Source organism: Schistocerca serialis, chromosome 4 (genome assembly GCF_023864345.2).
Source record: "Schistocerca serialis cubense isolate TAMUIC-IGC-003099 chromosome 4, iqSchSeri2.2, whole genome shotgun sequence".
In the NCBI taxonomy this organism is placed as follows: domain Eukaryota; kingdom Metazoa; phylum Arthropoda; class Insecta; order Orthoptera; family Acrididae; genus Schistocerca; species Schistocerca serialis.
Genome location: NC_064641.1, coordinates 250510282 through 250531251, shown reverse-complemented (window position 1 = coordinate 250531251; position 20970 = coordinate 250510282). Strand labels below are relative to the sequence as shown.

The 20970-nt window shown below is 41.3% G+C and overlaps 1 protein-coding gene across 1 annotated transcript in view; it reads right to left on the bottom strand.

The window, feature by feature from the left end:
• Window positions 1–20970, bottom strand: part of LOC126474385 (cytosolic carboxypeptidase Nna1) — a 325956-nt gene that overhangs the window by 247305 nt on the left and 57681 nt on the right. The window contains exon 2 of the mRNA XM_050101852.1: window positions 20532–20707. Within this exon, the coding sequence (XP_049957809.1) occupies window positions 20532–20707 (176 nt within the window). The remainder of the gene's footprint in view (window positions 1–20531; window positions 20708–20970) is intronic.

The following is a 20970-nucleotide window of genomic DNA, read 5'->3' as shown; positions in this document are numbered from 1 at the left end:
TCAAAGTGAACACTCTACCAACAGGAGTGTAAAAACTGGATTGAAATAGGTTTCTACCAGGAGAAATGTATCATTCTCCATATATATGTTATACGATTACTTTGCGATGACACACAGTCCTATAGCATGGGATTACAGATGAGAATAACCAGACTGTTGAATATATAGCCAGCATCCTTAATGGAGGTAAAAATAGGACTGTTTAATGTCATGAGAAGTACAAGCGTGTCACATGAGACTAGAAAAAGGCGAAGAGTTGTAGTTAGATGTATTGTGCCTCCAAGAACTATATACTAAGGCTGGAAATATCTGCAGTATGTATGTAACTGCCCAGATGGTCACCCAAGACCAATGTCTTATGGAAACAATAAAAGTATTCAACAAGGTCATCACAGTGGTATTCAACAAGGCCTTCACAGTGATAAAAATATCACCATATTGCACAGAATACATATTCTGTGTGGAAGGGTTAACCGTAAGGAAAGTTGCACCCTGGTTGCTATGTATTTTCAGTTTAGTGATGAGATTGATGAGTATCTGCTAAAGTTAAAGGATATTAGTCACTTAGGAAGAATAAAGCCTCCTCTACACACCACTGATGCAAACATGAAGTCAGTATTGTGGAAGACAACTAGAGGAAACCATGTTGGAAGTCAACAATAGCTACTGAATACATCTCACAATATGCCACCTTATGAAAGGAGGGTCAGACAAAGGTCAAATATAGATGTCACTTAGCAGATATGGCAGAAGCACACCATTTGAAAGGTTAGAAGGTTGAGAGTGTTATCACACAGAGTGATCACAATATCATACACTATACCATCACTGGAAGGCTCTTGGCTCTGAGCACTTTGGGACTTAACTGCTGAGGTTCACTGGAAGGGAAATCCAAGATACTGTATAAAACATGCACATAAGACCCTCATTCTGACATCAAGGAGGCTAAATGGGAAGAACTCGGAAGAGTGGTTCAATGCCCAGGAAGTCCTTCACTGGGCAATGATGGAGACATTAAAGTGCAAGAACTGACTGCACCCATACATACTGCAATGGAGATGTTGATACCAATCAGGAGAGATCCTTCTAGAGGAGTACCTTGCATCTGGACTGAGGCACTATAAAAATTAAGATGTGAAATAAGAAGAGCCAGGAAGCTATACCACAGCAGCATGACACAAGAAGAAAGAATCCGAGGGCTGCATAGTTATAGGCATGTTAAACAGCATTTTAAGGAAGAGTTATGGAAAACAAAAATGATACAATGGAAACAACTCATGGAGACTATCTTAGAAACCGGTCGCTTGGCAACTCAATACAAAAGAGTCAGCAAAAAAAATTCAATCATCAACAGTCTTGTGCACATAGTCCACAGCTCGTGGTCTTGCGGTAGCGTTCTCGCTTCCCGCGCACGGGGTCCCGAGTTCGATTCCCGGCAGGGTCAGAGATTTTCTATGCCTCGTGATGACTGGGTGTTGTGTGTCTTTCATCATCATTGACTCGCAAGTCACCGAAGTGGCGTCAACTAAAAAGGACTTGCAATACGGTGGCCGAACTTCCCTGCATGGGGCCTCCTGGCCAACATTGCCACACGCTCATTTCATTTCATTTGTGCACATTCAAATGAAATGATGGCACAGTAACAGAAAGTTGGGAACAGCCAGCCACCCTGCTAATAGAAACACTGCTTCCAATAGTGAAGAAGAAAATGAAACAGAAGATCAGCACAGATTACAATCTATGTTATAGGAAGACTATAGAAACAATAAGCTTGTTTATTCCTTTGCACAAGAAGAAATTAGGCAAATAATTTTCAGGCTGAAAAAGCAAAAAACCTCCTGGACTGGATGGGAACCTTGCCAAAGTAGTACAAGGCTTACGTGACTAAATAGATATCTATGTAAGTGAATTGTACAAGTGCCTCTTGGATGAAAGGTGCCTGCACAATGGAATAATGCCCAGGTAGTGACTATAAGTAAAGGGAAAGACAAGGATCTAATGATACCAAAGTCCTACAGACAGGTCTCTGAACATTCCTGATAAGATAGTTGGAAAACTATTAGGCAAAATATTACAAGATCACAGATTATTATAAGCAGTTACCACTCACCAGTACAGGTTTAGAAGTGGCAAGTCAACTGAAAACACGATTAATAAGGCAAACTCAGTAGCAATAGATACTGATTTTACGTATGCTCTAGCAATGATGATCAATACTAATGATATTTTTGATAATGTATGGTGGCCGTCTTCCTTTGGTCACTATAGGGAGCTGGAGTGTTCAAAGGCACTGTACAAGTGACTGAGAGACTATTGCCATGGGAGGCAAGCAACATCACTATGCCCGGAAAAGGAAATGATGAAGACCATAACAAAAGGCTGTCTGCAGGGGTCAATGTGTGTTCCAAAGTTTTCTGGGATGTAGCACTGGAATCCGCATTACAGAAGTAATATTAAAGTGGTGATGTAAGTAGACTGGTAGCATTTGCCAATGGTGTGCTGTTCACAGTAAGCAGAGACTCAAGAAAAATTATAAAAGATAAATGTAATGCAACACTCCATGAGCTCGAAGGATGGTGTAGAAGTGTCAAATTATCACTGGCATCTCACAAGAACATGTATCTCTTGCTGAAAGGAAATATAGTAAGAAACCCTAAGATAGAATTAAATGCTGTAACTATTAGAAGACTTGCAGTAACAAGGTGTCCACGGGTATTCATGGATAACTTTGCACACCAATAGAGTTGGCTTGCACGAAAGGCACTAACATGATGAACAAAATTATAGCCATTGCAAATAGGCACTTTCAGCTTCACTTGAACACAATCAGAGCATATCTCAAATCTGTATTAGTATCAGTCATGGGATATGGTGTGAGCGTTTGGTCTCATAGATTATAGCTTATGATGCCAGCTTCAGTAGTCAGTACATTTGAACATGGAGTGCTGTAAGATTGATGGGTGCCTACTGCACTACTCAAATGATGCATTGTTAGCAACTCTGGGAACATATGCACTGGATTTGAAAATTAAGGAAAATACAGCACTTTATTAGTTAAAGAAAGGAAATCAAATGGAAGTATGAAGGATACTTGGAACTGAGGCCAGAAAAGAAGTTAATAGGAGATCGCATACTGCAACTGTGGCAAAATGAATGGGCCTCATCATGCACTGGAAGGAGGACATACGAATTTCACCCTAACACTAGGGAGAGACTAAAAATGAGATTTCTCCAACCATCGAGTGGACTGATGCAATACCCATGGCCCATATGCTACATACCTGTACAATATCAAAAGGCAGATTAATGACAGTTGCACCTGTGGCAATGTGAGCACTCAAGAGCACACATTGTAGGACTGTGTGCAGTATGAAGATGTACACTATGTGATCAAAAGTATCCGGACACCCCCAAAAACATTCATTTTTCATATTAGGTGCATTGCACTGCCACCTACTGCCAGGTACTCCATATCAGTGAAGTTAGTAGTCATTAGACATTGTGAGAAAGCAGAATGAGCTGCTCCACAGAGCTCATGGACTTTGAACGTGGTCAGGTGATTGAGTGTCACTTGTGTCATATGTCTGTACATGAGATTTCCACACTCCTAAACATCCCTAGGTCCACTGTTTCTGATGTGATAGTGAAATAGAAACGTGAAGGGACACCTACGGCATGAAAGCATACAGGCTGACCTCATCTGTTGACTGACAGAGACTGCCGACAGTTGAAGATGATCGTAATGTGTAATAGGCAGACATCTATCCAGACCATTACACAGGAATTCCAAACTGCATCAGGATCCACTGCAAGTACTATGACAGTTAGGAGGTAGGTGAGATAACTTGGATTTCATAGTCCAGCAGCTGCTCATAAGCCACAAATCACACTGGTAAATGCCAAACAACACCTCACGTGGTGTAAGGAGTGTAAACATTGGACGATTGAACAGCGGAAAACTGTTGTGTGGAGCGATGAATCATGGTACACAATGTGGCGATCCAATGGCAGGGTGTGGGTATGCCAAATGCCCAGTGAATGTCATCTGCCAGCGTGTGTAGTGCCAACAGTAAAATTCAGAGATGGTGGTGTTATGGTGTGACCATGTTTTTCATGGAGGGGGTTTGCACCCCTTGTTGTTTTGCGTGGCACTATCACAGCACCGGCCTACATTGATGTTTTAAGCACCTTCTTGCTTCCCAATGTTGAAGAGTAATTCGGGGATGGTGACTTCATCTTTCAACATGATCGAGCACCTGTTCATCATGCACAGCCTGTGGCGGAGTGGTTACATGACTGTAACATCCCTCTAATGGACTGGCCTGTACAGAGTCCTGACCTGGATCCTATAGAACACCTTTGGAATGTTTTGGAATGCCGACTTTGTGCCAGGCCTTACTGAATGACATTGATACCTCTCCTCACTGCAGCAGTCCATGAAGAATGGTCTGCATTCCCCAAGAAACCTTCCAGCATAGGATTGAATGTATGCCTGCGAGAGTGGAAGCTGTCATCAAGGCTAAGGGTGGGACAACATCATACTGAATTCCAGCATTACCAATGGAGGGTGCCACGAACTTGTAAGTCATTTTCATCCAGGTGTCCGGATACTTTTGATAACATTGTGTAGTGGGTAATGGTCAATAAACAATGCTGGATCCCTGAGAAACACTGAAGAACATGTCAACCTCTGGCATATTGGATAATACTGCAGCCACAGCATGCAGGAAGATCAAGGAAGACTTCACAAGGAACTGAGCCACACAGCAGTATATTACCATCCCAGTTAGATTAGATACTCTACAGAGAGAGGGAAGACAACTGAGGTCAGTGACCAATGCATGAAATGGTTTTTCAAGAAATTAGATTGTGTTGGTGCAAGTATGATGGAAGTGTGAATTTTAAGACATTACAATTGAACAAGGAATTTCTTCGAAAGTGGAAATGCCGCTGATGTGCTGTCCTAAGCCCAAGGAATCCAGCAGACAATGACTGTTGACTGAAGCAGTATCAGTGCAGATCCAGCAATGGAAACAAATATGAACAGTTTAGATGCACTCTAATAAGAGAACATAAACAGTATGTAAACTGTAGACCTAAAGTAGTATTGATGGTTGGTTGATTAATATTTATTTTAATTTATTTTATTTTTTCAGTGGTAAAAAATAACTCTAGTAGTAGTATTTTTCTAGAATTAGCGTCTTTTTTGATAAGTACAAGAAGCAAATAATTAATACATATGTTTATTACTATCCACACAAATGTCACTGTAAGCCCTATGTTGGCTTTCTAGATAACAGGATGTAATGTGAAGAACAAATAAATGAAAAAAATATTTTTTCCCACTATAGTCAAACTTTGATTTTATGTTTTTCATGATTCTGTGCCATAAATTCATAGCTCCTGTGAAAACCTCATAAGAGCAATGCTGAAAATTGCCTATATTACTTTTCGCCTACAAAGGTTTACTTGATTCTACTTTCTTACTCAATGTCTCACTTGATTTCAAACCATTTTTTTCCTATTGACATTTGATGTGACTGAACGAGTTATAAGTGACACAAAAGACTGAAAGTCGCACTGTGGGTGGTGGCAGAGTTAAGGGAGATTTTAGGCTGTTGTGGAGAGGGGAGTGTGAGAGAGAAAATGCTAACATAATCCATGACCAGCAATGCCAACACAACTTGCACCATTTAGGTTCACTGCACCATGATGACGGTAAAGTACGTTTCACACTACTTTTTGCAGGACTGACATAATGACGATGTGTTGGTGCTGTGTAGGTGACGAGGAATGAGGGTATCAATTTGTCTAGCACTATAGTGCCAAGTTGATCTTCATGGGTATGTTAGTGATGGGAGACTCTCAGTTATAGCACCAACATTCTATTTGTGGTTGCGCTACATGTGAAATATTTGTGACAAGGAAAAACATGACTTTTACTGCTGCTTGTTTCACTTACAGGAATGTAAGCTGCCTTCTTAGTTTCTGCCTAAATACACTCTCGGAAATCACCACACATTCAATAATAAAAAGGCAAATTTTTATTCCATCCTTCGTTCTCTAATCAGACAAAAATGTTAAATACCACTGAATATTACAGAATGGTTTAATTACAATCATAACAAAGTTCCACAAAGTGATAACAAATGCAAAGTTGAAAACAAAAATTAGCATGCAGTGACCTGTGAACCTATAAGCTCTATCTCAGCTAACCATGACATTATCAATTATTGTACAGCTTACTCATCTGAATTTTGTATTGTGCATTAGGTAGCATAAAATCTCTTGAAACCTTACTTCACTGATGCTTTATTAATTGACATTTAATGGTAAGTGTGGCATACTTATGACATACTTTCAATGCACTGTTGCTCTGAAACTGTATGCTGTGCACGTATGTCACACGCAATGAAGGAAATAAATAATTGAACTGCACACAGTTAACATATGGGTCATTCACAAGTGCTCACAAAAGTCAATAGTCGAAAACCCACTAGTGGAGTTACTACCGCAAAAAGTAGTGTGAAGTCTACTTGACCCAATTAAGCTGCCACTGGCTACAGAAGGAAAACACACACCCCTACACGTTAAATTCCAACACCTATCACAGTAATTCACAGTCTTCTGTTTAAATCACCATGCTCATCAAGTTTTGGTTTTTTCTGGCTGAATTCAATAAAAATATGTCTCAAAAATGTGTGTTTTGATACATAATTTGTCGTTGTAGCATGTCAAAAAATAGCTCAATTAACTTGTACCCAGATACCAATTTCAATTTGTTGACAAGTTTTTACTTGCTGTTGTATAACTAAGACTTTTTTAAGAATTATCATAAATTATTGTGTTAACATTGTACTGTACATTTAATTTCCTTCACTTATACAGATTTTATACAACGTATTAGTGAGGATTACATTTTTTATTATTTATGCCAATTATATATGTTTTGCTTGTGTTTTGGGGGTTTTAGTGTTTTCCTCAATTCTACATTTTCCACAATTTTGTATTTTTTAAGTCTGGACTGCACAAAAGTGTAAAATAGGTATTTCACAGGACATAGTTTCACTTATGTGTATCATAAGTAAAACTATTGAGTTGTGTAAAAGAAATACTGAATATCACGAATACAATATCAGGAGAAAGCATGATATTCACAATAAATGTAAAAATCTGACAAACGTGCATAAGGGTGGCCAAGATGCTGGTGCAGAAGTTTATAATGATCTCCCTCCAGATATTAAATGTATGTTACACAACAATTCCACATTTAGGTACCCTATGAGGCAAGTTCTTCTGGAAAGGTCATTTTACAGTTTGGAAAATTTTCTTAGTCACAATGAAAAACCTCCTAGGACTCCAAACTCTGTGGCTGAAGTAATATAATGTAAGACTGAGCAATTACGTAGATACTCATGTAACATACGCATAGTTCATTTCAGCGGTTTTTTCTTTATTTTTCACTTGCTATATCTATGGTATAGTGTAATCAGTTATCTTATGACTTATTTTTAATGTAACCATGATCTAATATTTCTTTTCAAACAATGGGAACTCCAGGAAGTAAAATCAACAATGTAGGAAAAGATGGATTTCTACATCAGCCACAGCCTTCAGCAGTAAAGAGAGAGACACACGCAAAATTCACACACACACACACACAGACACAGACAAGCAAGCACACCTCATGCGCACACGACTGCCAACTCCAGCAATTTTACACAGAGTGCGTGAAGGAACTTGCCCCCCTTCTTGCAGCGGTCTACCGTAGGTCTCTAGAAGAGCGTAGCGTTCCAAAGGATTGGAAAAGGGCACAAGTCATCCCCGTTTTCAAGAAGGAGCGTCGAGCAGATGTGCAGAACTATAGACCTATATCTCTAACGTCGATCAGTTGTAGAATTTTGGAACACGTATTGTGTTCGAATATAATGACTTTTCTGGAGACTAGAAATCTACTCTGTAGGAATCAGCATGGGTTTCGAAAAAGACGGTCATGCGAAACTCAGCTCGCGCTATTCGTCCACGAGACTCAGAGGGCCATAGACACGGGTTCACAGGTAGATGCCGTGTTTCTTGACTTCCGCAAGGCGTTCGATACAGTTCCCCACAGTCGTTTAATGAAGAAAGTAATAGCATATGGACTATCAGACCAATTGTGTGATTGGATTGAGGAGTTCCTAGATAACAGGACGCAGCATGTCATTCTCAATGGAGAGAAGTCTTCCGAAGTAAGAGTGATTTCAGGTGTGCCGCAGGGGAGTGTCAGAGGACCGTTGCTATTCACAATATACATAAATGACCTTGTGGATGACATCGGAAGTTCCCTGAGGCTTTTTGCAGATGATGCTGTGGTGTATCGAGAGGTTGTAACAATGGAAAATTGTACTGAAATGCAGGAGGATCTGCAGCGAATTGACGCATGGTGCAGGGAATGGCAATTGAATCTCAATGTAGACAAGTGTAATGTGCTGCGAATACACAGAAAGATAGATCCTTTATCATTTAGCTACAAAATAGCAGGTCAGCAACTGGAAGCAGTTAATACCATAAATTATCTGGGAGTACGCATTAGGAGTGATTTAAAATGGAATGAACATATAATGTTGATCGTCGGTAAAGCAGATGCCAGACTGAGATTCATTGGAAGAATCCTAAGGAAATGCAATCCAAAAACAAAGGAAGTAGGTTACAGTACGCTTGTTCGCCCACTGCTTGTATACTGCTCAGCAGTGTGGGATCCGTACCAGATAGGGTTGATAGAAGATATAGAGAAGATCCAACGGAGAGCAGCACGCTTCGTTACAGGATCATTTAGTAATCGCGAAAGCGTTACGGAGATGATAGATAAACTCCAGTGGAAGACTCTGCAGGAGAGACACTCACTAGCTCGGTACGGGCTTTTGTCAAAGTTTCGAGAACATACCTTCACCGAAGAGTCAAGCAGTATATTGCTCCCTCCTATGTATATCTCGCGAAGAGACCATGAGGATAAAATCAGAGAGATTAGAGCCCACACAGAGGCATACCGACAATCCTTCTTTCCACGAACAATACGAGACTGGAATAGAAGGGAGAACCGATAGAGGTACTCAAGGTACCCTCCGCCACACACCGTCAGGTGGCTTGCGGAGTATGGATGTAGATGTAGATGTAGATCTCAGGCTAGAATGCAACATCACATGGGATGTAAGCAGCAATCTGGGAAGAGAGACAAACACTGTCTGGTGGAGTGTGTGGGATTAGACTGCCAACAGATACAACACCAGGAGATTGTGGGACAGTGATGTGGCAGAAAAAAGGAACAAAAAAGGAAAGGAGTGAGGAATCATGGGAGGTTGCGTTTGCAGAGGGCTGCAAACAAAAACAAGGCGAGATACGAGAATGGGGAGGAGATTATAGGGCAGAGGGGGTGGAAACTGTTGGGTTGAGGGTATGGAGTCAATATGTTACCATATGTTGAGGCCAGGGTTATTACAGGTGTGGAGAATGTATTATAAGGATAACTCTCAACTGCACAGTTCACAAAAGCTGGTGGTACAGGGAAGGATCCAGATGACCTGGGTAGTGAAGCAGTCTTTGAAATCAAGAATGCTATGTTCAGCTGCATGTTGAGCCACAGGGTGGTCTACTTTGCTCTAGGCCATAATTTGGTGATGGACATTCATCCTGATGAACAGCTGGTTGGTGGTCATATCAATATAAAAAGCTGTGCGATGACTGGTAAATGACATGGCTGCTTTCACAGGTGGCCCAACCCCTGATGGGGTAGGATAAACCTGTGACACAACTGGAATAGCAACTGGATGGGTGGAGTGGGCAGGTTTTGCACCTAGGTCTTCCACATGGATATGATCCTTGTTGCAAGGGGTTGGAATTGGCAGTGGTGAAGGGATGGACTAGGATGTTGTGGAGGTTGGGTGGGCAACAGAACACTACTTTGGAAGGGGTGGGTAGTATATCAGGTAGGATGTCCCTCATTTCTGGACACAGTGATAGGTAAACAAAGCCCTGGCAAAGGATGTGGTTTAGTTGTTCCAGTCCACAGTGATACTGGGTGACGAATGGGACATTCCTTTGTGGCTGGTTTTTAGTGGCGATGGGAGGATTGCGGTTGTGAGGGGAAATGGCATGGGAGACCTCTTTGTGGACTAGGCCTTGGTGAGATCCTCAGCATACTGAGCAAAAGAGTTTTTGTCACTGGGTAGCCAGACTACATGGGAGGAATTTTTTGGTTTTAAAGGGGTGGCTGTTGTCAAAATGCAGGCACTTTTGGTGGTTGGTGGGTTTAATATGGACATATGTGCAGATGGAGCCATACGAGAAGAGAAGGTCAACGTCTAGGAAGGTGGAACACTGGGCTGAGGAGAGCCACTTGAAGAGAAAGTGTTGAGGTTGTGAAGGAAAAAAGATAGTGTGTCTTGGCCCTGGGCCCAGATCATGAAAATATCATCAATGAACCTGAACCAGATTAGGGGGTTGGTGTTTTGGAAGGCTAGAAAAGTCTCCTCTAGATGGCTCATAAAAATGTTAGCATAGGAGGATGCTATGTGGGTGCCCATGACTTTGGCGTGGATTTGTTCACATACCTTCCCTTCAAATGAGAAGTAGTTGTGGGTTAGGATAAAGATAGTAAGATATATGTGGAATGAGGTAGTGCATCTGGCATCTGAAGGACATTGGGAAAGGTAGTGTTCAACAGTGGTAATAAGATGGTGGGCATGAGGGATGTTGGTGTGTGGGTAGGTGACATCAACAGCAACGAGTAGAGATCCAGGGTAAAGGAGGGGGGTGGGGGGGGGGATGGTAAGAGCCGGTGAAGGAAGTAGTTAGTGTCTTTGGCATTGTAGGCTAGATTATGGGCAATTGGTTGTTAGTGTTGGTCAATGAGTACCAAAATTCTTTCAGTGATGATGATGATGAGGTCCCATACTCCAAGGAGCGTAGGGGACAATGCAGGAGACCCGCACCATCATACTAGGCAAGGTCCTAGTGGAGGTGGTTTGCCATTGCCTTCCCCTGACCATAAGGAAGATCAATGATGATGATGAAGATGACACAACAACACCCAGTCATCTCGCGGCAGGGAAAATCCCTGACCCTGCCGGGAATCGAACCCGAGACCCCGTGCGCAGGAAGCGAGAACGCTACCGCAAGACCACCAGTGGTGGCACAATAACCAGCCACAAAGGGGCATCCACGATTGTTGCGCTTATGGATTTTGGCGAGCATGTAGAAGGTAGGTGTGCAGGGTGAGGAGGGAAATGGATTCAACGTAAATGGTCTGGGACATGCCTAAGGCTTTAAGCAAGAATTGGAGTTTGTGTTGGACTTCTGGGAGGGGATCACTATGGCAAAGCTTATATGTGGAGGAGTCAGACAACTGGCGGATGCCTTCTGCCAGGTGGTCACTGTGATTCATAACAACAATGGTGGAACCTTTGTCCGCAGACAGGATTGTTAGGTCAGGATTTGTTTTGAGGTTGTGTAGGATGTAGGACTGGTCTTTCTTCTAATGAAAGGTTGGTGTTCTGAGGAAGGGACCTGGGGAAGGATGATGGGGCCAAGTTGGGGTTTTCCCCCCACAACCACAATCTTCCCACACCCCTAAAAACCAGCCACAAAGGAGTATGCCCTTCATCACCCAGTACCACCCCAGACGAACAAATAAACCACATCCTTCAGCACAGATCTGATGTTATCATGCCCAGATATGAGGGACAACCTACCCAATACACTCCCCATCCCTCTAAAGTGATGTTCTGTCATCCAGCCAACCTCCACAAAATCCTAGCTGTTCCTTCACCATTCCAAATCCCAACCATTTGTCACAAAGATCACATCCCGGTGGAAGACCTAGGTGTAAAACCTGTCCAGTCCACCCAACCATCACTTGCTATTTCGGTCCTGTCCCAGGCTTACCCTATCCCATGAGGGGACAGGCCACCTGTGAAAGCAGCCATGTCATTTACCAGCTTTGCTGCAATCATTTCACAGCTTTTTATATTGGTATGACTACCAACCAGCAGTCCACCAGGATGAACAGCTGTCACCAATCTATGGCCAAGAGCAAAGTAGACCACCCTGTGGCACAACATGCAGCTGAACGTAATGCTCTTAATTTCAAAGGCTGCTTCACTACCCAGGTCATGCGGATCCTTCCCTCTACCACCAGCTTTTCTGAACTGTGCAGATGAAAGTTATCCTTCAACACATTCTTCACTCCCGTAATTATCCTGGCCTCAACCTATGGTAACTTACCATCCCCACAACCTCCATCCAACAGTTTCCACCCCCTCTGTCATTTCAGCTGCTTCCTGTTCTCATCTCCCACCTTGTTTATTTGCATCTCTCTGCAAACACATCCGCCCATCTTTCCCCACTCCTCTCTCTTTTTGTTCCTTTTTTCTCCCTACCTCCCCACCCCACAACCTCCTGACGCTGCAACTGTTGGCAGTCTAATGCTGCACACTCTACTAGACTGTGTTTGTCTCTCTCCCCACCCGTAGACTACTATCCCTTCTCCTACCATTTCCCCACCCCCTTCAGACTGCTGTTTGCGTCCCATGTGATGTTGAATTTCGGTCTAAGATGCTGGAGTTGGCAATAATGTGTATGTGAGGTGTGCTTGCTTGTGTGTGTGTGTGTGTGTGTGTGTGTGTGTGTGTGTGTGTGTGTGTGTGTGTGTGTGTGTGTGAGTTTCTATGGGACCAAACTACTGAGGTCATCGGTCCCTAGACTTACACACTACTTAAACTAAGTTATGCTAAGAACAACACACACACTCATACCCAAGGAAGGACTCGAACTTCTGGCAGAAGGGGCCGTGCAATCCGTGACATGGTGCCTCAAATGGCATGGCCATTACACATGGCTGTGTGTATGTGTGTGAAAGTTGTGTGTGTCTCTCTCTTCATTGCCGAAGGCTGTGGCCAAAAGCTATATGTGACTGTCTTTTAATCATCCCTGTTTGCAACTTGATGTGTTTTCTATACAGTAAGTAGCAATCTATCTTTTCCTGCATTGCTAATATTACTTTTGTCATTTTTGTACACTAAGTACTGATTGAATCAGAAAGCTCACACAGATTGTCATATTAAAAAAATGAACTGACACATTCCATATCCTTGTCAGCTTATCATACATGGATCAATAGAGTAAGAAACAAATCAATAAATAAAGGAAAAAAATTAAATGGATCATTAGGACATTCTGTTTACTATAAGTCCACACATAGAAACCTGTATCGGCAGACACCTAGCTGTCACTACCCTTCACACACACTGAGTGTCCTTTAAATAATGGTGCATTGACAATCTGCGTTCAAGGGAAATGGGTATTCTTCACATAAGGTTAGAACAACTTTAGCAAGGAGCAAATGTAAAATGTTGCAAAATGAAGAGGATAAAGAGCTGTTCAGTTCCAGAGAATTCCTCTCATATTTGGACAAAATTCCATCTAAATTGGAGAATATCCTAAATGAACATTATGTAAAAGTTGTTGTCCGGCAATCCACATAGATCTGCAAGCTTCTTGGTGCAATAAAGGGTGATTTGCATTTGTGGAAGAGTGAAGTCTACAGAATAGCACAACAACGTGGCAAAACCTTCATAGTCAGACCACACGCAGTACAAGAAAGGGACGTGGAGCATCAATGCCACACATGCCAAGTAAATCAACCATAAGTAACCATTGTATATCCAGAGGATATTTTATGGGTTATTGTGTCACAAAAATCTTGGGGATGATGAAATCCTTTTGTGATTCAAGTGTTATGAAATCTGTGAAACTACTTTTTGCAGAAGATCTCATCAACTGTGACAGTATTTTCAACTGAATGAGGTGTGTGATCCTTTGGAAATGATGTGTATTTAACCCAACCAATTAAATGTGAGGCAGGCAACTCCCATTACCTTATTATCACAAATATAGAGTCACAGCTGCATCATAGGCATACACGGATTCATCAACTTTCTCATCCGGCAAAAGATTTAATCTTCTTATTATTATAGATATACTGTAGCCCACCACAAACAGTGTGGTGGAATTGTTTTCACTTAATTAATACAGAAGGCATCAAGATTTGAAGCTACCATAATGTCTTCAGCTTACAAAATTACATGTGTCAAAATTGGAACCTAAGAACACGCAACCAAGTTAACTTTGTAGACCAGTTGTCCATATTTATGGAAAAGTGATTAGTTTCGCTTAATTGTCCATAATTCAAAAGTTAATAATTAATTAAGATTCAATTTCAAGGCATCATCCAAAAACCCTGATACGATGCATTCCTGCCACAAGGCACAGCTATAAACAGTGGGACATGAGCCAAGAGCAATTAGCAGAAGTTCAGTTGCCAGCAGTTGTAAGTTACTTGTAGGTCAGTCAAACTGTGAATTCATGAGAGTACAGAATACATTAATTTTAATGGCAAAAGCTGATGTGAAATATTTGATGCAGGGATACTATAAGAACTGCAGAGAAATAAGTTAATGTAATGACAATGGTGGGCGAGCAAAGTTATTTAGTTAACTTTCAACTGTGGCCTTATATACAAACAAGCTTTGAACAGTTACTATCTGGCATCATTGAACAGTATATGATTTGTGAGAATAAACTGCCAATAGATAACAATGCTGTGCCCCATATTTTTTAATAAACATGCCTGCAACTTCAAATCCGAATGCAATTCCACTTCCCAGAGACCAACAGATGCAGAAGTTTAACATGATAAGAAACACACATCATAAATAAAAACATTTCACTTTGACCACCAGATTTTAACTGCATGGGTCCACAATTTGAGAGAGTGATCCCATGCAATAATACCATTATACATGCACCTGTACACCTCACATGGAGCTATTCAGCAGTGGTTACGGAACTTTATTGGGTTTGTCATGCATCCGAGACCTCAGTCCATGCCCCATCACACTAATTTTATCTATCAGCTTAGCAACATGCAGCAGCAATGTCCAGTGTAAAACTGACTTGCAGATGGCTGCCTGTCGTCAGTTAAAATTTCGTGGCAAGATGTCAATGTCATCAGACTGCAGAATCAAAACCTCATGGAATTACATCTTCTTAGAAGATGTGATGAATCTTAGTCTGGAATCTGCAAAAGGATACCAGTCAAAAAATAATACTAGTATCATATAACACCACCTCAAGCTTTAGTAACATCCACAATTCAGTGAGGAAGAGTCCACAAATTTCAAGTGTGCCACATCCAATTGAAGCTATTCATTGATGATTCGATCCTGTAGAGCCACCATATCCTGAGGATACTGACTGCTACATTTACAAATAGTTCCAGAAATTTTCTATAGGATTAAGATCCAGTGATTCAGAAGGATAGTCCAGGTGTGACATGGTGCCTCGGTGTTGATCAAACCAGGAGCATAAGTGTGCAGCACTGTGAAGATAGTGGTTGTCATCTTAAAATATGAGAGTGTCCACAGCACATTCATCACTAAGATATAGAAGGAAGAACAACACTTAGTAATCAACCATGTCGAAAAAACATTCTAGTTCATGTTCACAGTAACCTAAATGAATGGACCCCAAATATTCGCATAACCACATTGGCATGAACTACACCCTCCACGTACTGTGGGTTAAATGCCCTGCTAGTTCACTGATGCATTACATGCCTTGCAAAATCGTTACTAATTAGACCACATTACACACCTCCAACTAGCTACTGTCCAGTTTCTGAGTTATTTGTCCTCTTCAACAAGTGCAGCTTTGCATGCTGCTATGATAAATGACTTTTTGTGAGGTATCTCAGTGCAAATGTCCACTGCAAAATGGTTGCTTTGTTATATTCACCCAGAAACCGATTGAGATGGCTCTGCATTGACTGACAGCAATAACTCAAATCAGGTTTGAAGCTGATCATCACTGACATGATATGAACCTTATCTCTGGTACCTGTCAGTCATGATCTTTCTAGAGTCACTGTTCTTACATCATGACACATGGCTGCATGTGTTACACCATTCATTGTAGACACATTGGACTGTCCATGTTGATATATCAACAGATTAATCAACTTCATTCATGGTGTAGTCATGGTCACATCCAATCACAAAGGCTCCTTTCTTCCATTAGGTCACGTCTCCACATCGACCCATCTTACTGTGCTGATTCCATACAACTGAGTGATGCTTACGCACCACTTCACTGCCATGACTTACACCACTGGTGGGGGGTCTCAATACTGCCAGGCACCAGTTTTATACCATCTACAGTGCTCGAAACTCAATTTTGCACTCTTTTAGGAGAGTCACTAACATTCAATCTGGAGAGTTTATTATTTTCACAATTTTGTACTCCCTTCTTAACTAATACATTTATCTCAGTTGTGACATGCAGAAAAAACTTAAGGAAGATTATTTAATCAAAATATGATGCAGTGATCAAAATATGATGCAGTGATGCCAAGTGCAAGCTGTGGCATTGATTTTGTCAAGACTGAGAAAATCAGAGTTACTATGATGAAAAACAGATCCATGTGTGTGTATATATATAAAATGTAAGAATGATTGCCTTTGTATATGTCAAATGAGTAAATTAAATAGAGAATATTGTCTCAGCTGTGTGACTAAATTCATGATGTGATAGGTCACAGTTTTTAATAAGGGATGGGAAGTCATCAAGTAAAACAGAAGTGATACCTGCCATTTCCCAAGGAAAAGTTACAGGCACTCGGCTGTTCCCAATCTATAAACAATTTAGGAGACAATCTGGGCAGCCCTCTTAAATTGTTCATAGACAATGCTGTCATTTACTGTCTAGAAAAGTCATCAGAAGATCAACTGCAAAATGATTTAGACATCATGTGCATATGGTGTGGAAAGAGGAATTGACTCTCAATAAGAAAAAGTTTGAGATCATGCACATGAGTACTAACAAAATCTGATAAGATTTCTGTTACATGATAAATCAAATAAATCTAAAGGCTGTCAATTCAACTAAATACCTAGGAATTAAAATTACAACTTAAATTGTAATTATCATGCATGAGGGCAGTTCAATAAGTAATGCAACACATTTTTTTTTCTGAAACAGGGGTTGTTTTATTCAGCATTGAAATACACCAGGTTATTCCCCAATCTTTTAGCTACACAACACTATTTTTCAATGTAATCTCCATTCAATGCTACGGCCTTACGCCACCTCGAAATGAGGGCCTGTATGCCTGCACGGTACCATTCCACTGGTCGATGTCAGAGCCAACGTCGTACTGCATCAATAACTTCTTCATCATCCGTGTAGTGCCTCCCATGGATTGCGTCCTTCATTGGGCCAAACATATGGAAATCCGACGGTGCGAGATCGGGGATGTAGGGTGCATGAGGAAGAACAGTCCACTGAAGTTTTGTGAGCTCCTCTCGGGTGCGAAGACTTGTGTGAGGTCTTGCGTTGTCATGAAGAAGGAGAAGTTCGTTCAGATTTTTGTGCCTACGAACACGCTGAAGTCGTTTCTTCAATTTCTGAAGAGTAGCACAATACACTTCAGAGTTGATCGTTTGACCATGGGGAAGGACATCGAACAGAATAACCCCTTCAGCGTCCCAGAAGACTGTAACTGTGACTTTACCGGCTGAGGGTATGGCTTTAAACTTTTTCTTGGTAGGGGAGTGGGTGTGGCGCCACTCCATTAATTGCCGTTTTGTTTCAGGTTCGAAGTGATGAACCCATGTTTCATCACCTGTAACAATCTATGACATAAATTGTCACCCTCAGCCACATGACGAGCAAGCAATTCCGCACAAATGGTTCTCCTTTGCTCTTTATGGTGTTCGGTTAGACAACGAGGGACCCAGCGGGAACAAACCTTTGAATATCCCAACTGGTGAACAATTGTGACAGCACTACCAACAGAGATGTCAAGTTGAGCACTGAGTTGTTTGATGGTGATCCGTCGATCATCTCGAACGAGTGTGTTCGCACGCTCCGCCATTGCAGGAGTCACAGCTGTGCACGGCCGGCCCGCACGCGGGAGATCAGACAGTCTTGCTTGACCTTGCGGCGATGATGACACACGCTTTGCCCAACGACTCACCGTGCTTTTGTCCACTGCCAGATCACCGTAGACATTCTGCAAGCGCCTATGAATATCTGAGATGCCCTGGTTTTCCGCCAAAAGAAACTCGATCACTGCCCGTTCTTTGCAACGCACATCCATTACAGACGCCATTTTAACAGCTCCGTACAGCACTGCCACCTGTCGGAAGTCAATGAAACTATACGAGACGAAGCGGGAATGTTTCAAAATATTCCACAAGAAATTTCCGGTTTTTTCAACCAAAATTGGCCGAGAAAAAAAAAATGTGTTGCATTACTTATTGAACTGCCCTCGTAGATAATGTTGTGGGGAAGGCAAACAAAAGGCTGAATTTTATTGGCAGAGCACTCAGAAGATGCAACACCATCACTAATGAAACTTCCTGGCAGATTAAAACTGTGTACCCGACCGAGACTCGAACTCGGGACCTTTGCCTTTCGCGGGCAAGTGCTCTACCATCTGAGCTACCGAAGCACGACTCACGCCCGGTTCTCACAGCTTTACTTCTGCCAGTATCTCGTCTCCTACCTTCCAAACTTTACAGAAGCTCTCCTGCAAACCTTGCACAACTAGCACTCCTGAAAGAAAGGATACAGTGGAGACATGGTTTAGCCACAGCCTGGGGGATGTTTCCAGAATGAGATTTTCACTCTGCAGCAGAGTGTGCGCTGATATGAAACTTCTTGGCAGATTAAAACTGTGTGCCCGACCGAGACTCGAACTCGGCACCTTTGCCTTTCGTGGGCAAGTGCTCTACCATCTGAGCTACCGAAGCACGACTAACGCCCGGTTCTCACAGCTTTACTTCCGCCAGTCACTAATGATGATGCCTACATTATGCTTGTCCGTCCTCTGCCAGAGTATTGCTGAGTGGTATGAGATCCTTACCAGATAGGATTGATGGAGGACATCAAAAATCCACAAAGAAGGGGAGCTGTTTTCATATTTCATGAAATAGGGGAGAGACTGTCATGGATATGATAAGTGAGTTGGGATAGCAATCATTAAAACAAAGGCACCTTTCATTTATGGTGAGATCTTTTCACAAAATTTCTTTCACCAACTTTCACTTTTTAATGAGAAAATATTTTATTGCAGTCAAAAAAAAAAAAAGACATCATCATCACAATAAAATAAGAATAAAATAAAAGAAATCTGAGCTTGTATGGAAAGATTTGAGTTTCATTTTCCCCGTGAGCTGTTACAGAGTGGAACAGTAGGGAAATAGTCTAAAGGTGGTTGGAAGAACACTCTACTCAGCACTTAAGTATGAACTGCTGAGCAGTTGTACAGATATAGATGTCTCTAATTTGTAAACTTGATCAGACAGAATTCTTGATCTACTGGAGACAATAAATTAGTAAGCAACAATTACTTTACCACTTGAATATATTATTTGTGAAGAAGAGGTCACATATGTGCTATGAACTGAAGCTTACAGTCTAAGAAGAACACCATCACACTCAATAAACATTGCAGCATTATTGTACTGTTGCAACAACTGTGTAGAAAATTTCTCAGTGCCAAATCTACATCTACATCTATACTCAACAAACCACCGTGAAGTGAATGGCAGAGGGTATGACCCAAAAATGGAGGAAGAATAACTGTTTCAATGCCTTTGTGCATGCAGTAATTATTCTAATCTTATCCTCATGATCCCTATGTGAGCGATACATAGGGGGTTGTAGTATATCCCTAGAGTAACAATTTAAAGCTAGTTCTTGAAACTTTGTTAACAGACTTTCTCAGGATAGTTTACATCTGTCTTCAAGAGTCTGCCAGTTCAGTTCCTTCAGTATTTCTGTGACACTCTCCCACAGATTAAACAAACCTGTAACTGTTCATTTTGCCCTTCTCTGTACATGTTCAACATCCCCTGATAGTCCTATCAGGTATGGGTCCCACACACTTGAGCAATATTCTAGGATGGGTTGCATGAGTGATTTGTAGACTGATTGCACTTCCTCAGTATTCTACCAATAAACCAAACTCTACCACCTGCTTTGCCCAAAACTGAATCTATGTGATCATTGTATTTCATATCCCTCCAAAGTGTTACATCCAGGTATTTGTGAGTTGGCTGATTCCAACCATGACTCTTGACAGTATAATCATAGAATACAACATTTTTTCCATTTTGTGAAGAATGGTAAAAACAAATTACAACTGTTCAACTGCATTCTCCATATAAGCAAATGAAAAATATTACATGGGAGGTCAAATGTTGTAAAAAAACTATTTTAAATAGTTCAATAAACTATTTTCATACAAAAACAAAATCAAAAGATGAAACTCATGAATCATTAAAACAACCAAACTAATGGTACACAGGAATTGTTCAAAAAATGTACATACTTAATCTTGTTGTTTGTGAGTTTGTTGCAGATTAACCAATTTCTAAATATATAAGTTAAAGAATGAACGCTATAGGAATTTTGTGGTTTTCCTCATATTTTACCTGACATTCAGTTGGCCAGCGAGCAGCTTGCTGTGGACAGTCTAATTCTTTAGGCAAGGCAAACAGATCACGTGGTTCCTTCAACTTCGCAACTGGTCGCAGAGTCCTATTATCAGTGTTGATCTCCACTTGATTTGATTTCAGAGTGTTCTGTAGAAAGCTGCTGAGGTAACTTCCTATATATTTTTAAAAACAGAATTTATTCAGTATGACTAAAATGTAATTTCATTTGGAATGACTTACTTTATATCACAACATGTACTTCAAAACAATAAAATGAACCATCATTTAAACATGTTGTTGTTGTTGTGGTCTTCAGTCCTGAGACTGGTTTGATGCAGCTCTCCATGCTACTCTATCCTGTGCAAGCTTTTTCATCTCCCAGTACCTACTGCAACCTACATCCTTCTGAATCTGCTTAGTGTATTCATCTCTTGGT